Source organism: Crocuta crocuta, unplaced genomic scaffold, assembly GCF_008692635.1.
Source record: "Crocuta crocuta isolate KB4526 unplaced genomic scaffold, BGI_CrCroc_1.0 scaffold54, whole genome shotgun sequence".
Classification (NCBI taxonomy): domain Eukaryota; kingdom Metazoa; phylum Chordata; class Mammalia; order Carnivora; family Hyaenidae; genus Crocuta; species Crocuta crocuta.
The window spans coordinates 3,020,722-3,046,119 of NW_027530356.1; the positions used below are offsets into that span (position 1 = coordinate 3,020,722).

The 25,398-nt window shown below is 38.3% G+C and overlaps 1 protein-coding gene across 3 annotated transcripts in view; it reads right to left on the reverse strand.

The window, feature by feature from the left end:
* Positions 1 to 14,902: 14,902 nt before the first annotated feature.
* The window catches only part of TM4SF18 (transmembrane 4 L six family member 18), a 39,626-nt gene continuing 29,130 nt past the window's right edge, over positions 14,903 to 25,398 (reverse strand). For all 3 annotated transcript variants that reach the window (XM_077765886.1, XM_077765885.1, XM_077765887.1), the window contains 3 exons: positions 22,494 to 22,636; positions 18,198 to 18,378; positions 14,903 to 17,414 (listed from right to left, as the gene is read on the reverse strand). In XM_077765886.1, the coding sequence (XP_077622012.1) occupies positions 17,400 to 17,414; positions 18,198 to 18,378; positions 22,494 to 22,636 (339 nt within the window). In that variant the 3' untranslated portion in view covers positions 14,903 to 17,399. The remainder of the gene's footprint in view (positions 17,415 to 18,197; positions 18,379 to 22,493; positions 22,637 to 25,398) is intronic.

Consider the following 25,398-nt stretch of genomic DNA (forward strand, 5'->3'; position numbering starts at 1 on the left):
TTCAGCTCAGGTCATGATCTCACGATTTGTGAGTTTGAGCCCCACGTCAGGCCCTGTGCTGATAGTTCTGAGCCTGAGGCCTGCTTCGGATTCTGTGTCTCCCTCTCTCTCTACCCCTCCCCCACTCATGCTCTCCCTCTTTCTCTCTCAAAAATAAGTAAACAAACATTTAAAGGAAGTTGGGTAAATAGTCGACTTCTTTGGTAGTTTTAAGGTCACTAGAAAACACTGGAAGGGATTCAGAAAAGCTGGGCCTGGTGGGACCTTGGTGTGTGGAGAAACTGCCCATAGGAAAATCAAGAGGAGGGGATTCACAAGTGGCACCCTTTGGGAAACCGGTGAAAGGGTTGAAGAGAAGACCCAGATCAGATATGTGGGTCTTATGAGAGAGAGGAGTTTGAGATGGGCTTTCTGGTTTAAGGAGGAGATCCATAGGCTGTAGTTGGAAGCTACAGGCTCACATACTTAGCTCTGTATATGGAAGAACCTTAGGACCTTCCCTGTGGTCTAGACCAGTAGCTGTGGAAGAATCTACCCATTAGGTAGAAGGGCCGAGATTCCTTAAATGGGCTTTCTAATGTCCCTTTATCCTGAAATTCTGTGACTTCTTTCCTCATCCTCCCAGAAACATTAATTTTACTCTGGAATGTGGATAGTAGAAGATGCATTCCGCTGACATTTTGTTTTCTCAGTAAGTACCCCAAGAAGTGAAAAGTCTAGTGTATTCAAATCAAATAGATCTATCTCCAGTTCCCAATTCCACCATTTATTAGCTGTGTGATTTGGAACAAGTTACATAATCATTCTGAACCCAAGTTCCCTTATCTGTGACATGAGGGTAATAATAATCAAAGCTTGGTGGTCCTGTGAGGACCTACCATCCAGCCTGGCAAAGAAAGATAAGCATCCTCTCCCCAGACAATGAAAATGGTGTTGGTAAATATTCATTTGTTTTTTTTTTCCTCAACAAATGAATAGGGAAACTGGCTTGGTTTTGGGTTTTTTTTGTTTTTGTTTTTGTTTTTTTTTTGTGGTAGTGGTGGTGGTTGGGTACGGAAGAGGTTGGAAGGAAGCACTTTTTCTTAGATAATATTATATTCTATGGCTTGGCAAGATGAAAATTTCTGTCCTTTCCTTCCAGCATTGTCCTTGATAAATCCATCTTTTAGTACAGCAGTATTTGAAGTTGGAAACCATTATTTGACAATATTCTTGGTTTGTAGCCCAAGAACCTAAGGCAACTTACTTAGCTAAGCTTTATTGAATTTGGCCCAAATGTATAAACTCAAACATCTAGGAGGAAAATTTGGATTCCTTCCTGGTTTTTCTATTCCACAGCTAAAACTAAGTCTAAGAATAAATACAGTACATGAAAATATGCGTAAGGACCTAACAATAATAGCACCTTATGCTTGTAAAAAGCTTTATAATATATAAAATACCTTTAAGAAATTATTCTTTGAAATGTTATCTTCAAAACATTCTCCCTCACCCCAACCCTTATACCTGTTTAATACATGAGGTATCTAAAGTTCAGATGGCCTTGTAATTTGCCACAGGATTTACATTTCCAAGTTAAGGTGCCAAGGTTCAAATAGAAATCACTGGATTCCAAGTCAAATGTTTCTTCCATGTGACCTTATGAATTGGCTTCAGTAGTTTAAGCATATATACTTCAACATTATCAATAAATGCTAAGTTTTGTTCAGAATATAAAACTCTAATTGTATCTTCCAACAAGGTAGACCAATGGGATCTAAATGATGTGGGAGCAGGATGGGGCATTTAAAGACAGTGGGATAGATGTTAGCAACTTTTACATCCATTTCCATTTTTTCTGTTTCTTCTACCAATAACCACCATTTGTTGAAAGTCGGATCTTCAGTCACTTTCTAAACAGTAACTTTAATTGTGTCAGCAAATCCTGAGAGGAAAGTTTGTTAAACTCTTTGTAATTGAGGAACTAGAACTTGGTTCTAGTAAGGAACCTACCAAAGCAAGTAGGTGTTTTTGTCAAAGTTAAACCAAGACCTTAAAGCCTAATGGATGTTCTTACTACTAACCTCCCCGCCTGGTACTCTGGGCAACTCAGGGCAACTATCAACTAGATTAGAAGACTTTAAAAAGGTAGGGCAACTGGTAGCTGGTCAGATAGGTACACTTAGGCTAGAGCCCTGTGTCCTTCTCAGGTTAAAACTATGTAAACGGCAAGCTTTCAGAGTATGGGGTAGACTCCATGAGGGACTAGATGCCCACAAAATAAGGCATAGAAGGAAATATTGGGGAGATGTTGAGAACAAAGAATAAAAAGAAAAGCACATCAGACAACACTACTCTGACCACGATGGATCAAGACAAAAACAGATCCATTCCAAAATAATAACTGAACACATATGAAGAACACAAACATTGTCCAAACCTTTAAAATAACCAAGCATTCTCTTCTCCTGGCTATAACTGACTGCTTTATTAAGATATTGAATCATAGACTCACCCCTACTGCATCCAGTCTAGAGCAAAGCCCTGGTTCTTTTCTTTTTCTCTCTTTCTTTCTTCCTTCTTTTCTTTCTTTCTTTCTTTTTTTTTTTTGAGAGAGTGAGAGGGCACAAGTGAGAGAGGGTCAGAGAGAGGGGGAGAGAGAGAATCCCATGAGGGACAGAGAAAGAGAAAGAGAGGGAGAGAGAGAGAAGCGAGGCTCATCTGAAGCAGGGCTCTTGTTCATCCGAAGTGGGGCTCAAGCTCACCCAATATAGGACTCGAACTCATGAACCATGAAATCATGACCTGAGCTGAAGTCAGATGCTTAACTATTGAGCCACTCAGGTGCCCTGCTTCCTTTTTTTTTTTTTTTTTAATGCTCATTTATTTATTATGGGAGAGAGAGGAGCAGGAGAGAGATAAGGGGAGAGAGAGTCCTAAGCAGGCTCCACACTCAGCTAACAGCTGGGTGTAGGGCTTGATCTCAGTTGTTAGATCATGACCTGAGCTGAAATCAAAAGTTGGATGCTCAATTGACTGAGCCACTCAGGTGCCCCTGAAGCCCTATTTCTTTAAACATCCCTTAAATCATCTAACACAGCACCAATCCTATAAGTCCTTTGTAACACCTTCTTTCTGAGGTATTCCATGGTTATTCCATGCAACAAGTAATAAACACAAATTATTTAATTACAGGTAAATTTCTGTGGTTTGTTTGGAGTGCACTGAGACTAATCTCCCTTAGATAAAAGTCCATGACATGGCTACTATTAAAATATTATAGGGGTGCCTAGGTGGCTCAGTTGGTTGAGCGTTCAACTTCATCTCAGGTCACAGTCTCATGGTTGGTGAGTTCAAGCCCTGAATGGGGTTCTGTGCTGACAGTTCAAAGCCTGAAGCCTGCTTCCAATTCTGTGTCTTCCTCTCTCTGCCTCTCCCCCACTCATGCTCTGTTTCTCTTTCAAAAATAAATAAACATTAAGAAAAAATTTTAAAAATATTATCAACATGACAAAAATTCAGAAATTTATGTCTCCAACCTGGACCTCTCTGCCTAATTCCAGTATATACAGTAGTCTACTCAACATCTCCATTTGGTTGTTTGATACAGCACTTCTCAAACATGCTGATGAATCCCCAGAAAAATCTGAAGATCTTTCAAAATGCAAGTTTTAATTCCGTACATCTGGGGTAGAACTCAATATTCTGCATTTCTGTGCTGGCTCTCTGGTGATATTAGTGATGCAAGTCCATGAACCATACTGTGAGTAACAACAACCCAATAGACATCTCAGTATCAATATGCCCAAATATGAATTTCTAAGACTTTCATTTTTAGCTCCAACATGTTAAGAGCTTTGAAGTCTTTGCTACCATCCTTACAATAAGAAACACTGGACAAACTGGAAATCAACAACTCTTCCTGAACCCATAAGAGAAGTAATGCAAGCAGGGAGATGAAAATTCTAAAAAAAGAATAATAATAACCATCATCATCATCATCAAAGGAAAAAACTAGAAATCAAAAACACTGTAATAGAAATAAAGATGCTTCTGATGCTTCATTAGACTGGACACAGCTAAGGAGAGAATCAGTGAGCTTAAAGATCAGCCAATAGAAACTTCAAAAACTGAAATGCAAAGAGAAAAAAAGAATGAAAACAAAACAAACAAAAACAAATCATACACTTACACACAGAGAATATTCCAGAACAATGGGATCATTTTAAAAAATGTAACAAAATTGGAGGGCCAGAAGAACAACAAAAGAAATGGACTAAAATAAATACTTAAAGTAATATAAACTAAGAACGTTAGAAATTTAGTGACAGACAGTACTAAATTAAAAATCTGAATGGCTTAGAGAACAAATGCTAGAATAAATGCCAAAAAGCAAAACCAAAACTTCATACCTAAGCATATCATATTCAAACTACAGAAGACCAAATCTACAGAGAAAATCTTCAAAGCCAGAAAGAGGAAAATATCTCACCTATAGAGAAACAAAACTAAAAATTATAAAACTGAACAGATCTTGCTCATCCTCCAAAAGTCATTTTATTCACCTCCTTCTTTTAGTTAATGGCACCTACAGTCTCCTAAGCCAGGTCAGAAATGTTGGATTCATCCTTAGCTCCTCTCATTTCATATTCAGTCTGTTAGCTTGTTCAAAGTAGACAGTACAACCTGGGTTTGTGAGCATAATTCATTCCAGAAACATGCTTGTAATCCAAAGCATTTATCTATCAAAGCAAATTTCTCCATATGAAATAATGGAAACTCGGATGATTTTATTCCACAACCCAAAAATATTCCTATAAAAATGATACAATACTTTAATATAATAAATACTAAAGAAAATGCAAAATATAAAGAAAAATAAACAAATTAATCTGCACTTACCTTTGAAAACTTTCAGCTGGTGTGAGGGAGACAAGAGAGAGGAGGGTTATTGTGTAGGATCACTTTTCACTCACTGCTATCTATTGGCTCAATGGAATCTTTCCCTTTTCATGCAACTTTAACGGGGACCTATCCAATGACACTTGATTTTTGCCTCCTTTTGAGGATTTCGACGAAATGTGACATTGCACTGTCATTAAACAGACTCATTGTTTGCACTGCTACAGCCTTATTCAGGTGATGCCTTTCTCCAAACTTTTGCACTGTTTTCCACATTTTGCACATCTCCCTAATTTCATCTGAAGTGAGAGATTCCTCTGCCTTTTTCTCCCCCTCCTCTGTAGACAAGATGCAAGAGGTAGACTTCTTATAAAATCTTGCAATTTCGGCCACTTGCATAGCCTCAATACTTCTCACATGGCCACTCACACTTCTCAATAATTTCCTTCTTAACTGCATCTTTTTACCTCCTTTCTTTTCTACCTTTTTCTGCACAGAGCCATTGTATACATTCACACAGATGTTGACTACAGTACAGTATTAATAAACTCTTCTCATGTACTGTATTTAATATAACTAGCAATGAGGCAGCAGAGGAAAGGGTCTATCTGCAGGCAGCCTGACCTAGAATGAAGCAAACCCTTCCTAAGCTTACTCTTGAATGGAAAAGCAAAGCAAAGGACTATCCATAGGTATTTTGAAGTGACCAAAAACAAACAAACAAAACTACTCATACACACACACACACACAAAACCAAAACCACTAGTACCAGTAGTGGGCACCTTCCAACATTGCAAAAAATCACTTATTTCTGCCAAACACTGCAGCCCAAGACCAAGCATCCAAGCATGGGAGATGATTACCCACAATCCCGCAGCAAGAGAGAGAGAAGAATCATTGGCTCATTCATGATCATATGATGTTCTGTGTCATGTACTACTCATATTGCAAGATACCACTCATTTATCAAGTTAAAATTTATTAGAAATGTTTGCTCATCTTGTGGAGCACTCACAGAACAAATTACTCACAATCCAAGGTTTTACTGTAATCTAAAATCCCGCCACTTCTCACCACCTCTCCTGACATTTCCCTGGGCTAAGCCATCATTGGGAACTGTAAGAGCCTCCTAAATAGTTCCCCTGCTTCTAGTCTAGCCTCCCTCCAGTCTGTTCTTAACACAGCTTGAGTGACCTTTAAAAATATAAATTCCATTAGGTCTCTCCTCTTCTCAAAGCCTTGCAATGGCTCCCCATTTCCTGCGGGATAAAATCCATAAACCCTTCTATGGCTTTCAAAGCTCCTTAAGGATTTCACCTCCTGTTACCTCTTTTCTCCCATCTCCACTTTCCTCTGCTTTGCTTGCTCTGTTCTGACCAGGTTCTTTGCTGCTCCTCAGCCATACTAGCCACACCTGCAACAGAAAGCTCTTGCACTAACTCTTCCTCTGCCTCAATGCTTCCCCTCCGGTGTCCTCATAGCTCCTTTCTTCATCTCCACCAGGTTTTAATTTAAATATCACCCTCTCGGGGTGCCTGGATGGCTCAGTTGGTACAGCATGTCATTCTTGGTCTCAGGGTCATGAATTCAAGCCCCATGTTAGGTGTGGAGCCTACTTAAAATATAAATAAGTAAATAAATAAATGTATGTCACCCTCTCAATGAGATCTACCCTGACTACAATTTAATATCTACACCTGCTCCACCTCTCTTTTCCCCAACATGTGGGATTCCCTCCTACTTTTCCTTTCGTCCATAGCACTTATCTTCCAATTCACTATAAAATCTTATTTATCAGGTTTGTAGTCAGTCTCTTTTAAAATGTAAGCTCCATTAGGGCATGTTTTTGTTGGTTTTGTTTGTTGATGTATCCTCAGCACTCAGAACAGGATTTGGAACAAAGTATGTGCTTAATGAATGTTTGTTGAATGAATGCATTGTAGAACATCCTGAAACTGGTTTTGTGACCTGGAAAAACAGGAGCAGCAACAATAGTGACAATTTTGGACTGCTTCTATATGCGTTAAGCACGTTAGGGGTTTAACTTATTTAATCTCTACAACCTCAAGAGTGAGACAAGTAAAGCAGAAGGAATTAAGACCAAGGTTACATGGTCAATTAGAGACAGAGCCAGAATTTGAACACCCAGGCATCCGGGCTTAAGGGCTCAAGTTTATAAGCAATGTGCTATGCTGAAAAAGCAGATTATCTTCTTTGTACTTCAAGCATTTTCCTCTTCATTACAAATTGTTGTGCCACAGTATTTTAAAGGATCCTTCCACATCCATAAAACCGAGTCACTCTGCCTCACTATTTCATTTACTTCACTGATGGCTTTCAGACTAAGGTATAAGATAGTGACTTGAAGGAACCAGGAACTGGTGGCTCTGGGGACAGCATATTGCAGACCCTTCATAATGTTCCTAGTTCCTATTTTCAGATGCAACTGTGACACAATATGCATTAGAAAACTTTTTTTCCCTCCCATGACAATATAATGCTGGCTAGTCCTATCTATCCAGGTCCCCCTAATATATTTAAGAATGATCAAACCATGATTTTGGAGATATAAGTTCTTCAAAGAAAACAGAGTATATCTTTAAACCACTACGTTATAGGGACACCTGTGTGGCTCAGTTGGTTAAGTGTCCAACTTCACCTCAGGTCATGATTTCATGGTTTGTGGGTTTGAGCCCCATGTTGGACTCTGTGTTACAGCTCAGAGCCTGGAGCCTGCTTCAGATTCTGTGCCCCGCCCCCAACCCCTCCCCTGTTCACGTATACTCTCTCTTTCTCAAAAATAAATACACATTAAATTTTTTTAAAAAAGAAATGAAACCAATTAAGAAAATAAACTTATTTTATTTTATATAAGTTTAAATCCTACTTTTATTTATAATTTTCACATGGTTTAATTTAATGTTTAACACAATTTAAAAAATTTTTAATTTATTTTTTATTTTAGAAAGAGTATGACTAGGGGTGAGGGGCAGAGAGAGAGAGAGAGAAAGAGAACCTTTAGCAGGTTTCAGGCTCAGTAGAGCCCGATGTAGGGGTTCGATCCTATGACCTTGGGATCATGACCTGCACCCCAGCACTAACACAGAATTTTGAGTAGGCCTATAAGTCTGCACCAAATCTTAGGATGAAACAAAAGCAAATCAAGCATTATTTGGATTTAAATTTTATAATTTTTGTCAAGAAAGCTTTAAGAGAGCACAATATAGACTCTTTCATTTTGCTTTTGATATATGTAGAACCTTCACAAATAGGATCATTTTGCCTAACTATTGAAGGGAATCCTAAGGGCATCTCTTAATCTGTAAGATTAAGAATGATTCCAATCATTCTTTTGACACATATAGCCTGTTACAATTCTTTTACTTTTCTTCAAACATTTTCTACCTTAACCTTAACTGCTAGATCCTTATTTGTCAAAACCTTGTGTGTGATTTGAGCAGTTCCCCATTACTTTCAATGACTTTAAAATCCTGCAATATTTACATTTAATTGGCACTGGGAAGTGAATCAAAGGAGGGAAAGAAGCCAAAAAGTGAGTTAATGTTGTGGGTAGCTGGGCTCAGTCAGGCTGGGGATTTTTTGAGAAACCAAATAGTACCCCCTCAGAACTGTCTGATCAAAGAGCATAGAGGTTACGGAATTTACCCACCTGAAGGTCACTGTTGAGGTGTTGACTCCCAGGCACTTCTGGCCTCCTTGTTTCCTGTACAAGTATGCCCCTACATCCAGAGAACATATCAGTCAGAGAGATGCAGAAAGCTGTCTGCCTGTATTGGAACTATCTTCAGAAGCCCTATCGGGTGAACCAAGGGGAAATGTGAGAGGCCCTGACATGTCTGTTATGTTCAGCTGGGTCACTTAGTGAAGGTGATGTCATATATCTCCATTTAAAAGGTATGTTTTCCTCTTTGTAATTTACAAGTAATTTCAAAGGTGATTTTTGAGATCAAATAAATGTCATACTCTCCAAACATGCTTTTTACTCAATGATTTTACTATGGCTCTTTAAGGTAAGGGATCAAACTATTTCTGACCACTGAGCTCCAAAAAAGCTATAATCTGGGTCCCTGAACTCTTTGAGTCGGCCATAGTCTTTCCCCTTGGCTATCCTTTTAGATCTTCAGGTACAAAGGAACTCATCCTTAGGGGTTTATGGTACTATAGAAGCTCGCTCAAAGTACTAGGAACTACCTCCAGGATTCTTGCAAATGTTTCTCTTCAATCTTCCTGCATTTCCCCTAGGCTGGTTACTGCTGCCTCTGTCAAAACTGGTGAAGAGTAGGCTTTGAACTTAGGGGCAAAGCAGTGAGACTTGCCCTGTCATATCCAAGAACACAAAAGGCTCCTAGGGACCTCGTTTTCCAGTTTGGAGAAGTTAACGGAAGACTCCTCCATGACAGTCAGCACTTGCACTTCTAGAGATTTCCACCATGGTGGACCCTATGGATTCCCTAGAGATGTAGGACTCAGCTAGAGTACCTCATCCTGCTCCCTGGAATGGAAGCTTTCATATTTTTCTCATTTTCCAGGGTTCTTTTCTCTAGGCCCTTCAGGAATAGCTTTATATGGATGCCCTGAGGTCAAGATTACTTAGTGGTACTCATTTAGCACGGGTCTATGTCCTTGGTCTACAGAGGAAACCTCAGCTCCCAGCCTACACTTGATCTTAGCCAAAAGGCCAAGAGGCAATGCTCAACTCCTAGCTTAAAGGAGTTTCAATTTCCATTGAGTATCTTCTGTTGTATCTCTACATTAGATATAGTGGTTCTTGAAACAGAGAACTAGACTCTCACAGAAAATAAAAGGGAGGAGGGATAGTCCAGAAGCCATATTGAGTTGTTCTCTAAAGATCTCAGGCTCCCAAGTTCATCTGTAAATAAAAATAAGTTTCTCTAAAAATCTTTAGAATCACTCAAATATATTAACCTCAGTGCCTAGAGGACAAGTTATGAAATCTACCAGAATCAGAGTTCCTAAGTGTGTCCAAATACCTCAGGACATATAGAAAAACATGGGGGCCAAGATCAGGGTTGCACAGATGCTTGCTTACAAATTTGGAGAATGTGGAAAAGGCCCCCAAACCTCAATATTAACGCAAGTACCTGCACTACTGTACTTGAGACTTTCCTTGAGCTAAAATCCCCTAAGACATCTAAAAACCATTTTGTATGAAATCCAGAACTGATGGTCAAAGACCCAGGAACAGCCAAGGTGATCCTTGAATCTGCTTTGGTGAACACAGCTCATTCCCTGGAAAGGAAGCTGTTCTTTTCTGTATCATTTTATTTAAGATATCTATTCTTAAACAATATATTCTTTCTTTTTGAAGAAAAAAAATTAATAGCAAACATAAACCCATTTGTGTTAGAAAAGGGCAACTGTGTAACTGCTGGCCGAAGGCTCTCCAGATAACTGGAACGGTCTTGTTCCCATGGCCTCTCGGCTCTCAGGAGCTGGCAGAGGAGCACTCCTGTGGAGTGAAGTGAATGTCCTCAGCTGATTCAAAGAGTGGACAACAGAAGGGAGAGCAGTAACATCATCAGCACATGGTTAAATCAAACCAAATATAGATACAAATTTCACTCAGGCATACTGTCCTAGAGTTCAAGGATAGTATGTTTGCCTCAGAGCTTGACTGCCCTTGATGTGTATCTGTCTCTCAAGTCATACTGCTCCAGGGGACTGGTTGCTCTACACCTGGTGAACAGGTGTTATTCTGGAACACTCTTTTCCTTCTTTCTGGGAATTCCCCTCACCTCTCTTCTGTGTTCTATCACCTGTTTCCTGAATCTTAGTTCTTCCTCTTCAAGGAGGAAGAATTCTCTCATTTTGGTGGAGTGCATTCTCCAGTAAGGTGATATTTTGAAAACTTACTCATAGAAAACCTCATGTATCATGGAAATAATTTCCTTCAACATTATTTCCTTCCTTTTAAAGGCATTGCTCCATTCTTTCTCTAATTTAGCTGTTAGAAGTTTAAAGCCAATGATTCCCTATACTTTCTATGTGACCTGTTCTTCTTTTCTCTGGAAACTTATAGAATATCCTCTTTCAGTCAGGGGTTTTAAAACTTTATCTGATATACACTTTCCATCTGCATGTTCTTCAGTTTCATGAAATTTTCTTGCATTGAAATTATTTCAGTCTTCCAACTTGTTATTTTTTTCGAGAAATTTCTATTATTTGGTGTTGACTTCTTAGACTGACTGGTTTAGGTTTTGATCCACTTAAAACAATCTCTTATTCTTTTTGCTCTAGTCTCTGAGTGGTTTCCTGTCTTTATTTTCCAAATCTTCTACTGAGTTTTTCATTTATGCTATCTTATTTTTAATTTCTAAGAGTTTTGTTGTTGTTGTTATTCTCTGAATGCTTTTAAAAATATAATTCTTGTCTTTATTCATGAACACAGAAACTTCTCATCTTCCTGAGGAATGCATGATATGTATTTTTTAAAGTTTCCTTCTTTCCAAGCTGGTTTCCTCTGAATTGGCCTTCATTTAGATAGAGACTAAAACTAAAGTATCTTTCACATAAGATATGTTCCTCAGATACGTAAGGGCCCTTTCCTAGCTGCTCATGATTATGAATGAAGGGAAGAGCTGATTGGAAGTTGACTGTGTGTTTATTGACCCTGAACTTCACTGTGGGGTAAACTAGGTGAGCCATTTATTGAAGAATTGCAAATGTCACTATATTATTTCCTATTGTTGTGGTGACAAATAACTCCAAACTTAGTAACACAAAACAACAAAAGTTGTTATCAACTTATTATCATATAGGTCTGGGAAGTCCACGCCCAAAGTCAGTTTCACTGTCCTAAAATCGAGATGTCAGCAGGCCCAAGTTCCTTCTGGAGGTCTCAGTGAGAATCTATTTCCTTGACTTTTCCAGGTTCTGTAGGCTGCCTGCATTCCTTGATTGATCCCTTTCTTCAAAGCCAGAATGGTAGCAGTTTCTCTCCTCTCCGATTTCTGTTTCTGTCCTTATATCGTCTTTCTCTGAACATACTTGTCTCCCTCTTATTATGACCTTTATGATTATGTTGGATTTACCTGGGGAATCCAGGATATTCTCCCCTTTTTAAAATCCTTAATTTAATGACATCTGTAAATTCCATTTCTAGGTAACATAGTCACAGTCTCTGGGATTAGGACATGGACACTTTGGGGGTTTTATTCAGCCTACCACAGTCAGTATCTAAATTTTCCTTCTGGCACTGGCCAGACTCCCTACAAGAGGCTCCAACTTGGAAGGGAAAAATCTGGCTACCAGTGATTCTGAGATCAGAGTGGATTAAAAGGGTCTGGTGGCAGGAGTGTCTCAGTATTCCTTATTCAGGATGTAACAGTCACTTAATCTCTCTAGTTTTGGTGCAGAATCCCTATCTTTGGTGAATCTAGTTCCTTCCAATTCAGGGATCCTCTATTTTACCCCTTACAGAGAATAAACTTTCAAATGCCTCCCACTTTCCAGTGATATGGAGAGGAGAAGGGATACAGGGACTCACCTAATCCTTCGTTTGATGGTCTTCCTTTACTCCCAGTTCCAGATGTATCTGGTGCTATCCATCCGGGAATCTTGAAGATTCTGCCATGTAATTTATGCCAGCTCTCAGCTTCCCACCCCCACTCCTGAAGCTTGGGATTTTCATGATTTTTTAGCTGGTTTTGTCAGTTATGTTTTATCAGTATGTTTTGTAGCTTCCATAATTTTATTGCTGTTGTCTCCTCCCCTAATATCTGCATATTTGTTGGTTTATGTCTTTAAAAAAAAACTTTATTGTAAATTTAGTGTGATTTCAGGCAGGAATGAAATTAGAGAGAGAGAGAGAGAGAGAGAGAGTGTGTGTGTGTGTGCACGTTTTCATATTAATGCAGAAAAAACATTTGATTTGAATTGGTTTCGTTCCTTGGGTCAGGCATGGGCTGGCTCTGTCCAGAATAGTTAGGCAACACGTCTAGTATTTAGTATAGGATTTTAGTAGCCAGGTGGTTGTGTGCTGCCCTGCCCCTGCCCAATCGCACACTCAAGCCTAACTTCTTGCCTTGGTTTCCTACCAGGTATCCCAGTTCCTCTGGCACTGCAATCTTGTCCTTAATTCTCAGCTTCATCTCACAAAGCAGGAAGCAGAACTGACAGGAGTCATTCTGAATATAAACAGTTGTAGTTTTCAGAATAGTACCCTTTCCTGGTAGCTTGTTTTTTGTTTTTTTTAAGTAGGCTTTATGCCCAGCATGAAACACAACATGGGGCTTGAACTCACGACACTGAGATCAAGACTTGAGCTGAAACAAAGACCTGAGCTGAAATCAAGAGTAGATGCTTAACCTACTGAGCCACCCAGACAACCCCTTCCTTGTAGCTTTTCAGTGGGATGGAAGTATATAGGCCAGAGGCTTAGGGTTTTAGGACCCGAATTCTGGTGGCTATTATGTTTACACTCTCCAAACATGTGACGAAACAAAGTGCTCTCATGTTCACCTCTCTTGCACTTTCTCTAGCTTAGCAGTGCCTGCCACTTACTTTTGCCTGCTTTACCTTTCCCTCCCCAGACTTCTGACCCTACTCTCTCCCCTAGAACCTAGGATCATTCTTTACTCCCTTCCCCTTCTGTTGTATCTGTGGTATTTCCAGGTCCCAGTCATGCAAATCTGTTCCAACTACACTAGGTTCTGATTTATGTCACCATGGTTCTAAGAGCTTTACGTGTACCAACTCACAATCTGCACAACAACTCTATTTTTATTCCTACTTTGCAAATTCAGAAACAGAGGCACAAATACCTTAAGTAAACTTGACCAGGATCATACAGCTAATAAGGCAGAGCCCAGATTTGATTCTGAGCATTCTAACTCCAGAGAACATCTTGAAGCCACTACATTATAGGGGTGCCTGGGTGGCTCAGTTGGTTAAGCATCTGACTTTGGCTCAGGTCATGATCTCATAGTTTGTGAGTTTGAGCCCACTATTGGTCTCTGTGCTGACAGCTCAGAGCGTGGAGCCTGCTTCAGATTCTGTGTCTCCCTCTCTCTCTGTCTTTCGACTCCCACTCTGTAAGTCTCTCTCTCAAAAATGAATAAACATTAAAAAAAGTTTTTTTTAACTACTACATTATAGATTACTTATAAATTGCAACCATGTGCCAAACTGTTTTCTGAGATGTGTGTGTGTGTGTAGATTATATATTTATATAGACTATATAAATTTTTATTATATATAATATATAAATAATATTATACAAGTTAGCATACATATATACACCCATTTAATCTTCATAGATATTATAGATCAAGCAACCAAAAAGGAAAGAAACCAAGGACCTGAACGACAGAATTAACAACTTCTCCTATAGAGGAGATTCTTGAACCCAATATTTGGAAAAACATATACTTTTAAAGTACATAAAATATTTACAAATAGTAACTATAAAACATGTTTTAAAAGTGTTCAAAATATCAGAATCATATGGACCACACTGTATAATCACAATATAACTAAGCTGGAAATCAATTTAAAAAACCCAAACTCATATATTTGGCACTTTTAAAAGCACATTTAAAAACACATAGACAGGAAAACATCATAAAGAAAAGAAGAAAATATTTATAACTAAATAATAGGGAAAATATAACATTTCAAAACTTGGAAGTTGTAACCATAGTGCTACTTAGAGAAAAAGTACGAAGTCTTAGATGCTTATTTTAAGAAGAGAAAAAGAAAGGTTGAAAATTGATAAGCTAGGCATTGAATTTAAGAAGTTAGAAAAATTACAATGAGATTGAAGCAAGGGAAATAAGAGAGATATTGCAAATATAAAAGCATAAATGCATAGAACAGAATTCATTCCTAATTAGAATTAGCTAACAATAAATAGTCCGCCTCTCTGAGAATTAGAAAATGAAGAGTAAGAAAAAGGGCTATAACACACATGCCTTCATGTTTAGGGCTTTTGTATTTTCAGCTCCTTAAATAGATTTTACAGAAAGGATGAGAGGATACTTCATTTTTAAATGAGATTTATTTTTTCTCATTATTTAATAAATACATTTTCAAATGAAAATTTGAAAAATCTAAAACAATGTGGAGAAAAGAAACATAAGTCATAATCCCATCACTAGGGAATAATTGTTGACTATTAACATTTAGGTACTGTTCCCATCTTTTTTGGTCCGTATCTGAAAGTTTGTACACATCTGCAGGTAATCAGATGGTTATTTAGAAATTTGGGCTCAAACTGCACACATAGATTTGTATTTAGCTTTGTTCTTTGAAAGTGCTTCATTAGCAAATGCTCTTTAAAATCAAAATTTGGATGGGGGGCACCTGGGTGGCTCGGCTGAGCATCCGACTTCAGCTCAGGCCATAATCTCACAGTTCATGAGTTCAAGCCCCACATCATCTCACTGTTGTCAGCACAGAGCCCATTTCAGATCCTCTGCCCCTCTCTTTCTGTCCCCCCCTGCTTGTGCTCTCTCAAAAATAAATAAAACATTAAAAAATAAATAAATTAGAACAACATTTTTGGTGGCTGTGTTAATATTTAATAATGTATACACTGTACTGCATTTGGCTGCACCCCTGTTCTTAGACAATGTTTCCAGTTCTGTAGTGGAGTCGTTCAGCTGACATCTACTCATGGTCCACTCAAGGTATGATGCTGTATTGAATCTAAATAAGATTGAGACAGTCTGAATGTGCCTGACAAACTGGTGGTGCTGGCCTGCTAGAAGTCTGTTGACAAGAGGACTGAGGAGTCATTGGAAGACCTAAGAAGAGAGGGTGCTGGATATGACAAGTTTATGGGTTTGGTGGAGTAATCAGATACTATATGTATTTTGGCATCCTTTCTCATCCTTTAATTATTTTCCTGACAACAATGACTGGGTTGCTTCATTCTCAGCTTCCTAGTTGATGTTCTCAAGTGAGGATGACCACTAATCTCATTTGGATAGTGTTTCACTCTTGGCTCAGTCAGAGTTAGTATGGCTTTGGTGCCCATCCTGGTTCCTTCACCTGGGTCCAGGGCATGGAGGTCGTCTGATATACAACATGGCTTGCTTTCAAGATGCTTACTTACATCAGCAGAGACTGTGGACAGGGCGGCTGCTCTCAAAGGAGGATGTAGGCAGAGCAGGAACCAAAGAGAGAAGCATTTTCCCCTTTCCTCCAGGCTACCGTCCAGCTTTGGCACAAAGCAACTGTTGACAGAGCATTTTTGACAGTGTTCATAGAGGAGAGCAATTGGGAAGTGGCAGAAGTGTTATGGCCTGGTGGGCCTATGTTGGAGACGGTTGTTCAGCAGAGCAGCCATGAAGGGCAGAAGGGCCTGGCATGAATATCCAACAATGAGTGTCTACTATGCCCACTTTATGCTATGTCCAATGGATGATGAGAAATATAAAGCATAGCTTCTGTTCTCAAAGAGGTCATGGTAAGTATAGGTAGAAAGTTTCTAAATGTTTTACTTAAATTTTTTTTTATAAATAGAGGTAGTGGTAACTGCCCATAATATAGGTATCAACTGATCAATGGTCACTTTCTTTAACCCACTGAGCATGTCCTCAACTGATTGTTTATTTCAAGGCTACCTCTTGTAGTCCACCACACTCAGCATCAGGAGTGAGAAAATTAGGCTAACAGCTCAGTAAGATTATATCAGTTTATATAAAACTTTTGTCTTACCTATCTCACTAGTTTCCTTACTGAACATTAAATATTACTTTATGATATTTATAGATATTCAAAGTAGGAAAACATATGGAAAAAGCATATGTCTTTAAAGGTTGGGAAAAAAGCAAAAATCTTAATGGTAAAAACATGAATTTTAAAATGTGTTTTAATTATAAAACATAATAAAGAAAATTTGGAAAATATAGAAAAGTAGGAAAGGTCACCTATGATCTAAGTCAATGATAGTTGACATTTTTCTGAAAATCCTTCTAGATTTGTAAATTTGATTATTTGGTATTTATTTTAGATGGTTATACTGTAAACATGAATTTATAATCTGCTTTTTAAGTTAACAGTATTCATCATCTTAAAAATATAATTTTTAATGATTGTGTAACATACTTTGTAATGACTGTATAATACTACAACTAATGTACTGCTCTTTATTTAATTCTTCCCTTAAAGTTAGACTGTTGAGTATTTCTGACTTTCCAGAGTATTAAATAATACTGTATTACTTATATTTGGATAAAGTCTTATCTTCTATTCTTATTTATTTCCATAGTATGGATTATTGGAAATGGATTTGATTGACCAAAGGGTTTAAAAATTTCTGAAGATCCTGACACATATTGCTTAGAAAAATATTCTAAATGGAAAGGTAGCATAGTTGGCACATTCAGTGAGGACTGTAAATTTCATAAGTAGCATAATAAACACCAAATGGAGAAAACAGCATCACTGGAATATCGCCCTTAAGTCTATATAGTACATATGAGACAAACAGATGGTGTATCTTGATAATGGAAAACTTTCTTGTCCTTATTCAAATGAGTCCAGGCTATAAAAAAAGAAAAAGAAAGGGAGTAAAGATGTAAATTTGGCTTGATTAATGATCCATAATCCAGGTAGCAACTTAAAATTATAGTTCACATTTAAAACATGATGAATTTGGAAAATATCTATTATTAAATAGATAGATCTATTATTAAATAGATGTTAAACAAGACAGATAACTCACTCATGATTTCTGTTCACTCAGAACTTGTTAGATAGTTTTAGCAGTTTCAACCAAACTAAATTAACATCAGTATTTTACTAGATGAAGCAGAAGCAGTTTTGATGGGATAAAAACAGATTTATCTCTTTTAAAATCAGTTGCTAATGATTCAGTATAAAGAATGATTATTAGGTTAATGTAGCAGCATTCAGAAGAGAAATTATTTCAGTGGGTTAATGTTGTGAGCCTTCAGTTATCTTATCAACAGGGAAAATTTCAATAAATAGTACGACTTCTCTGTGCTTTGGGTTATGTGCTCTATGCTTTTGGGTTCTGTGTAGAAGCACAGAACACTGAAATGTTGCAAAACACTTCTGCTGTTTTCACCACTGAACACTAAGTGCAGATATTCTAACTTTTCCATTGATTAATTTCACATAGGGAAGCCAACAGACACACTGGAATATATTTTAAAAATTGAGATATTAGAGCTTGAGTAAAGACGAGGGCAGTAGGAATGGAGAGAAAATGATGGGAATCTAAGAACTTTTCAAGAAGAATCACTGGATCTTGGACAGTGGGGGTAAAACGGAAGAGGTTCAGGTGCCACTGGTGATCTATTACCTGGACGATGACTGAATAGTTTCCACACAGTATCTTGGATAACTGGGTGCCTACTCTGATGAGGCAAACGATCACCTGAAGCCCACTGAGAGCTATGAGAATGGAAAACAAAATGATGTTCCACTCCACTACATGTGCAGGTTCCAGGCACTGAATCCATATGCTGGAATCTGTAAGGAAACTGACAGAGAGGAAGGATATGGTCAACAAGACTCACAGACAAGCCTAAATAATTGGTCCAAGTAAGAAGGCTACAGATGTTTGCATGTTCGGGAAATTAATACATATGATTGAAATACATAATATTATTAAATGTGAATTAATGCATTTAAAAAATCATTCAGATATATATTTCATATATATATGCATACTATATCTTACATATGTAGGAGAGAGAGAGAGAAGATATAATATGCATAGCATTGGACTGTGCTTATTTAAATATGCTGCCTGCCTCAGAGATAATTTTAGTTCAGTTAGAAGGCAAGCACAGACTGACAAGTTCACTAGTAATAAAAGGCAGCATGTGTCAATACCAAGAAAGATGAAGATTATTCATTCCCTAAAAGTCCAGAAGTTAGCCTGGGCTGTCAGGGACAAGGCCGAGTTTGTGCTAGATACAAAAATCACACATGTGGCAAAATAGCAAAGGGAAATGCTGCTAGAAGTTCCTAGACTGTCCTGAAGCCCTTTCGAACAGTGGTTTTCAAAGAATACATCAGGACTATCTGGAGGGCTTCTGAAAATGCAGGTTCAGAGAATTTCTGATTCAGAAGATCTGGATGAGGCTTGAGATTTTGCATTTCTTTTTATTTTTTTAATTGGTTTTTTATTTATTTTAAGAGAGAGTGTGCACATGTGCGAGAGAGAATGAGTTGGGTAGGGGCAGAGAGAGGGAGAGAGAAGTAGGCTCCATGCTGTTGGCGCAGAGCCCAATAAAGCATTCAATCTCACAAACCATGAGATCATGACCTGAAACAAAACCAAGAGTCAGACACCTGAATGACTGAACCACCCAGAAGCCCCAAGACTTTCCAAGTTCCCAGTGATGCTACTGCTCCTGGTTTGGATTCCATGGTGTGGCTTTAGAACATTGCTGCTCTAATACTGTTAAGATTTAGATTTTGAAGTGGGAATGCAAATGACTGAAAGGTTCGATTAGTCTAGTTTGGCACCAGATTATGAGTATTAAACCACTCCGAGGATAATCTTTNCCTAAGCGAAAGTCAGACGCTTAACCGACTAAGCCACCCAGGCGCCCCACTCCGAGGATAATCTTAAAAGCACGCTGAATCTACCCTACTGACCTATGTTCACTTCCAGATATGCTCTGGCTATCAGCACTTCTCATAAGGGTGACACTATTCAGCTGAACCAAAATGGAAAACTGGCCTCCTCAGAAAATTCCCCAAATAAAAATAATCAAACCTAGTTATGCGGCAGAGTTGTTTATAAATATCTTGTCAGCAGCAATATGCTTTTTCTTAAGACAGCAACTAAGGCAGCCTGGGTACTGAACAAGTGGCCTTGAGCATTGGTGTCTGTGGAAGAAAGAGATGAATTCTGCATTTTGAGGAACACCACCACCATGACTTTCTTCTCTTTGTTTTACCTTCTCCTCCCTCCATCTCTCTCCTATTCCTTTAGTTTTCTCTTTCTTCTCTTTATTTCCTATTCTCTATGCTCCAGGGCACTCAGAAGCACTCTGAGAATTTCCTGGCATTGCTAATGGTCCTTAGATCTCAAGTGGCAATGAATATTCAATATGGAACTCCTGAATCTATAGGATCTTGGGCAAGAGACTTTACATCTCTGACCTCTAGAGTCTTATTTGGACAATGGATTTACTATATCTAACCCTGGGGTTAATACGAATATTTGTTGAAAGGTGTGTAAAAATGCTTTGCAGCCTGTAAAGTATGATACTGATATAATTTTCGTTACTATTTTCCTAGACCCATTTTATATACCCTCACACTCTTAACTCAGTCTCAGCCACCAGAAAAGCTAATTTTCAATATCCTTACTCGAGACCATTCCCAGCATGTGCTATGCACAGATCACCCAACACTTTAAAGCAAGATGACTTGCAGGGTTTTAATTTTTCTCCTGGACTATGGTGCTGTTTATTTTTCATGTAAACCACACAGTAGTAAGTACATTAGCAGGCTCTGGAAGGAATAGAGACACTTTTTCTGATAGTCCTTTCCTCCACAACCTTCATATATGGCTCTATCACAACTTTTACTTCATTATATTGTAATTTTACCTTATCTGTATCTATATCTATTCCCTTTATAAAATGGGTATTCTGAGAGCCCTGTTGTGATTTATGCATATCTGAATAGCCAGGTCTAAGACCTAAGGCAGTACCTGGCACATAGCAAAGATCAACAAAGACATGTTGAATGAAACTGATTCAGTATCCTCATCACTCACCATGTCAGTGGCTGAGCCTGCTGGCTCCCCACACCTGGGCAGATGGAGGACATCATGTGGCATAAAAGATTACACAGGGTAATGATGTTAATAATAAAATCTGGCATGTCTTAAGCATTTATTAACTCTAATTTGTGCTTTCCTTCCATTTAATTTCAATTATATGAGATAGAAATGATTAGTAGTATCTCCCATTTAAAGAGGCTTAGGGATGTTTGTTTAAGGTCATACACTTTGTAAGAAGCAGGTGGAAGACTTAAATCCAGATGTAGAAGCATTGAAGGCTTCTGCCACAAAAAAGCTTCCCTCCTAGCATTCCATTCTGTCAGGTCTGTCTTAGCTCCTAGAGGGAAGTAAACTTGTGTAATTTATCTTTGATCCTCCAGCACCTAATTCAAGGCCTGAACATAGTAGATGCTCAATAAGTATTTGTTGCATAAATGTGCAAATGGATAACTGATTTGTAGTTAACGTTAATTTTAACATTAACACTTGTTACATCCAGAATTTGCCAAGCCTTGGAAACTTCTCTAGGAGACCAGAGACTGAACTTCCCTTCATAGCTTCCAATGTTTTACCTCCAAACATTTGTATATGGCTGGAATCAGATGAATACTACTATCAAGGGCAACTTTAAAGATTAATGGAGAGGCATGTGCGTAGTCTGAGATTCTTGCTTTGACAGGGAAGTCTTCATTGGTTTGCGTGTCAGGGAAAGTTCAGGGGATGGTGGCACAAAAAATGATTTTTTGCACCCAGTGAGACTTTCTACATTAGGTCCCCTTTCCTAAGCCCCTTATGTCCCACAGGAGTGCTCAGAGGTTATTTTCTATGTTCTCTTGACCTGAGAGAGAGCTCTGCTCAAGCATGTGGTGTTGGAAGCTTCAGAATGAATGAAGTAGTTTTGCAGTGCAGGCCTAGGTGAGCATGTAAGTCTTCAACCAGTTGTGGGCCTTGAACAATGGAACCAGTCATAGGGTGTTGAGAAGAAACTGCAACTTCCCCTAGTGACACTCCCTCAATTTATACCATTAGAATTCTGAGCACAGGACAAGACAGGGAAAGATTCAAGGAGCCTCTCCTATATCTCTGCCTGAGCCCTGCTTCCTCTAGAGCTGTTTCTGCAGGTGCTGGCAGGCCAATAAATCATGTGCTGTAGGCACAATGTCAGTGTGAGGTGTTCTTTGGTCTAGGATTGGGTTCCCCAGCACCTGACTGAACCACCAGCCTCTAAGTAAGGCTACTTCCCAATACTCTTCTTCAATACATGCTAGATAATCTGCTGGCTCTTCCATAAATTCCTGCACCTGGTCATGTCCCTGGATATCATTCTGCACTTTGCCGCTCACCCTGCCTTGTTCTATCTCTATGTTGTCCTTGATGGCATAGCCTGAGTAACACTGTCCGTGGGTACTGTGGTTCTCTCCTGACCAAGCCCCTTTCCATCTGTAACAGACCACACATCCAAATTGGCCACAAAACAAGACTGAGTTGCTAGAACCACTTAAGTCCCAGGCTCCAGCAGTTGCCAAACCCTGATAACCACAAAGCTTTGTTTTGAAGTATGGGGAGAACACACCTTTCATCTGGATATCTCCACATCAGCCTCAAAATAGTGAATGCATATGATATTAAAAGATTGGCAAAAAAAAACCAAACCCCAACAACAACAACAAAGAACATCATCTAACCAGAGATGTGTGTATGAGGAAATTGGTCTGAGTAGTATTAACTAATAGGAAAATTCTGTCCTAATATACCCACATAGAACCCCAGAGTGATCATGGAAAGTGAGCATAAGCATGAAGCCATGTTTCTGGTTTTCTGAGCCTCTTGATTGGGAGAATTATTCCTTACCGTCCAGCAGTGCCTTCAAAGGCATACTTCCAGCCATCGAGAGTGCGGCAGTATGGACCCTGAACAAGGCCCAGAGCAGATATGACCAGGCAGTATCCAGAGAAAGCAATTCCAAGGGCAGAAAAAATCATTGACAGCAGTGTCTAAATTAAACATAGAAGAAGAAGGTCAGTGCTATAGAATGATACAAGGAGATATTGTGGATAAATGATCAGATAGGTACCTTCCCCTACTCATCCATGCCTACTGCAGGCTGTGTAATACCAAATGTCCACATAAAAGCGGAAACACTTAATCCAAACCCACCTGATGTTTAAAATAAGTTTTTAAAATGACTTTTTGTTTGGCATTCCACAGAGTAAACTAGTTAATTTGCTAAATTTGCCCCTTTCTTCTGGAATTTCAGTATCAAAATAACAGTCATACATTAATGCAGTGAAGGTGTGTATCAATCAATCTATATTTCTTTATTGAAGATGTTATTTTCTAGGTCTCTAAGAATCATTAGCTATGACATTTACTTTTCTCATGTAAAGATGATATGTCGATATTTTCATTTACATAAACATGAGGGGGAAATAGCAGTAGTCAGCCTAGATAACTGTATTTATGTTCAAGTGAGGATGGTATTGATGGGGAGGAAGGTGTTTTCATTTGAGTAGAGAGAATGAGCAATGTTCACAGGCAGATGGGTACAAGCAGAGTTGAAAGGATAAGACGACTGGTCTGACCTAAGAGAGGGCTCCTACAGAGCATCAGAGGGGACAAGTTTATGAAGACCAGCTTGACATGGATTGCTAATGCTGGGGAAATGAGGTTATTGGACATGACCCAGCCCTTGAGTTGCTTACAAAATGAGTGCAACTTGTTATATCCAGTAGCATTTCATTTTTTTTTTCAAATCTATCAACAGGCTGAATGTATAGTCAATGTACCTCTGTATATTCTTTATCTAGACTCACCTTCTGTGAATATTTTACCATTTTTGCTTGCTCTCTCTCTTTCTCTGTATGTGCATGCATATATACATGCACATTTATTTATTTATTTATTTATAATTTTTATTGCTGTACCCCTTGAAACTAGGTTGTAGATATTGTGATATCTCACACCTAAATGCATCAGTACATACCACCCCAAAATAAAGATATTCTATTATTTTACAACTGGTTTTTAGTTTTTTGTACAGGATTCAATGAAGGTTTATGCACAGGGTTACATCTCTTTAGTTTCCTTTAATCTATATTAGTTTTGCTGTCTTTTAGTTTTTTAGAATAGTAAACTGTTTTTGAAGAGTCTCAGCCAGTTGTCTTATAGAATGTCCCACAACCTGGGCTTTTCTGATTGTTTCCTCCCAAACGGACTTAGGTTCAACATTTTGTCAACAACACCTGCTGGGTGTGCATCATGGACCTCTCACTGCTATTGGTGATACTTTTGTTGATTGGTGATGTTGGGGTGATGTTTTTCAGATCTATAAACATATGCCACTTTGCATTTAGTAAATAATTTGTAGGGTAATACTTTGAGACTGTGTCATATGCTATTCCCTAAGGACATTTCAACTAATGGATTTACCATCCACTGATGATCCTTATATCCACTGATGACCAATTATCACAATGACTGATTGCAGGGTGCTGCTTCTCTATCATTTCTTCTGCATTTTTAACTTACTATTATTGTGGACTCATGGATTTTCTAATTCAATGTGTTATAATTCATAACCGTTATTGTTCTTTTAGATGCTCATTTGGTCCAAATATGGCCAGTGTGAACATCCTGTTAAGACAATGCCTGTACCCTTTGGATACCCTTGTCATTCCTTGAATACCTCCTTGCTTCCTGGAACAAAATGTACCAAGTTCATTTTGAATTGATAAAGACCCAGAATAGCTCTTTTTCCAACAAGCCATGTACTTGATTTTTGAGCAAGGAAGTGACATGAGCAAATATATAGTTTTGAAAGATGGCTCTGGCAACGATGGCATGCTAGCTGGAAGTGAGAGAGTCCAAGATAAGGATTCCAGGTGGAGACATCCTTAAACTGAGGTGACAAAGAGATGCACTGGAGGAAAAGACATTGGGACAGAAATAGGTAGCTGGAGATGGATTGAAAAAAAAATTCCAGAGTTTGGGACTTGAACAAAAAGGACAGAAATAGGGATGCTAAGTAGGGTAGTTTGATTTGGGAAACAATTTAATCTAGCTTTAAAAATGTTGCTTTCAAATGAGAGTAGAGAGTAGTTGGTAGTAAATTCAAAAACTGAAACTAGAAAAACTAAGGACAAACACCCTGTGATTTTTTTGGAACAAAAGTAATCTAAAGTCATATATTTCAAATAAGTTAGCATTATTTTACTGATTAATAACATTAATACATGCTCATTATGAAAAATCAGAAAAATATACTTTAAAAACACAAGGAAGAAAAGAACAATTCTGTTTTACCTATTTGGTATTATTTCATTGACATCTTTACATATGATTAAAAGATCTTTCAAATTATATTTTTCACATTGATCTTAATAGAATGTTGCCCCATCATGGGATGTGATAAACACATCCACCTTTTTTTTTAAACAGTAGATTACTATTCATTACACTTTATAAAGAAAATTTACCTATTCACCAACACAATCTTCCAAAAAGGAAGAAGGATGTTTTGAAAAGATTGAGCTCCTTGTTTACCAGATGTGTTCTTAAGCAGTTCACTGGAAAGATCAGTGAAGAATTATTTCATTTGGGGAAACTGGCAACCATAGAATAACACATATGCTTGTGTACATATATAAATTACAGTCTAATGAGTGGATACCATTGCACAATCCAGAGAAGCCTCAATATAAAGCCAGAATAAGAATCTCTCTGAGTTACAGTTTCATTTTCTATAAAATGTAAATGA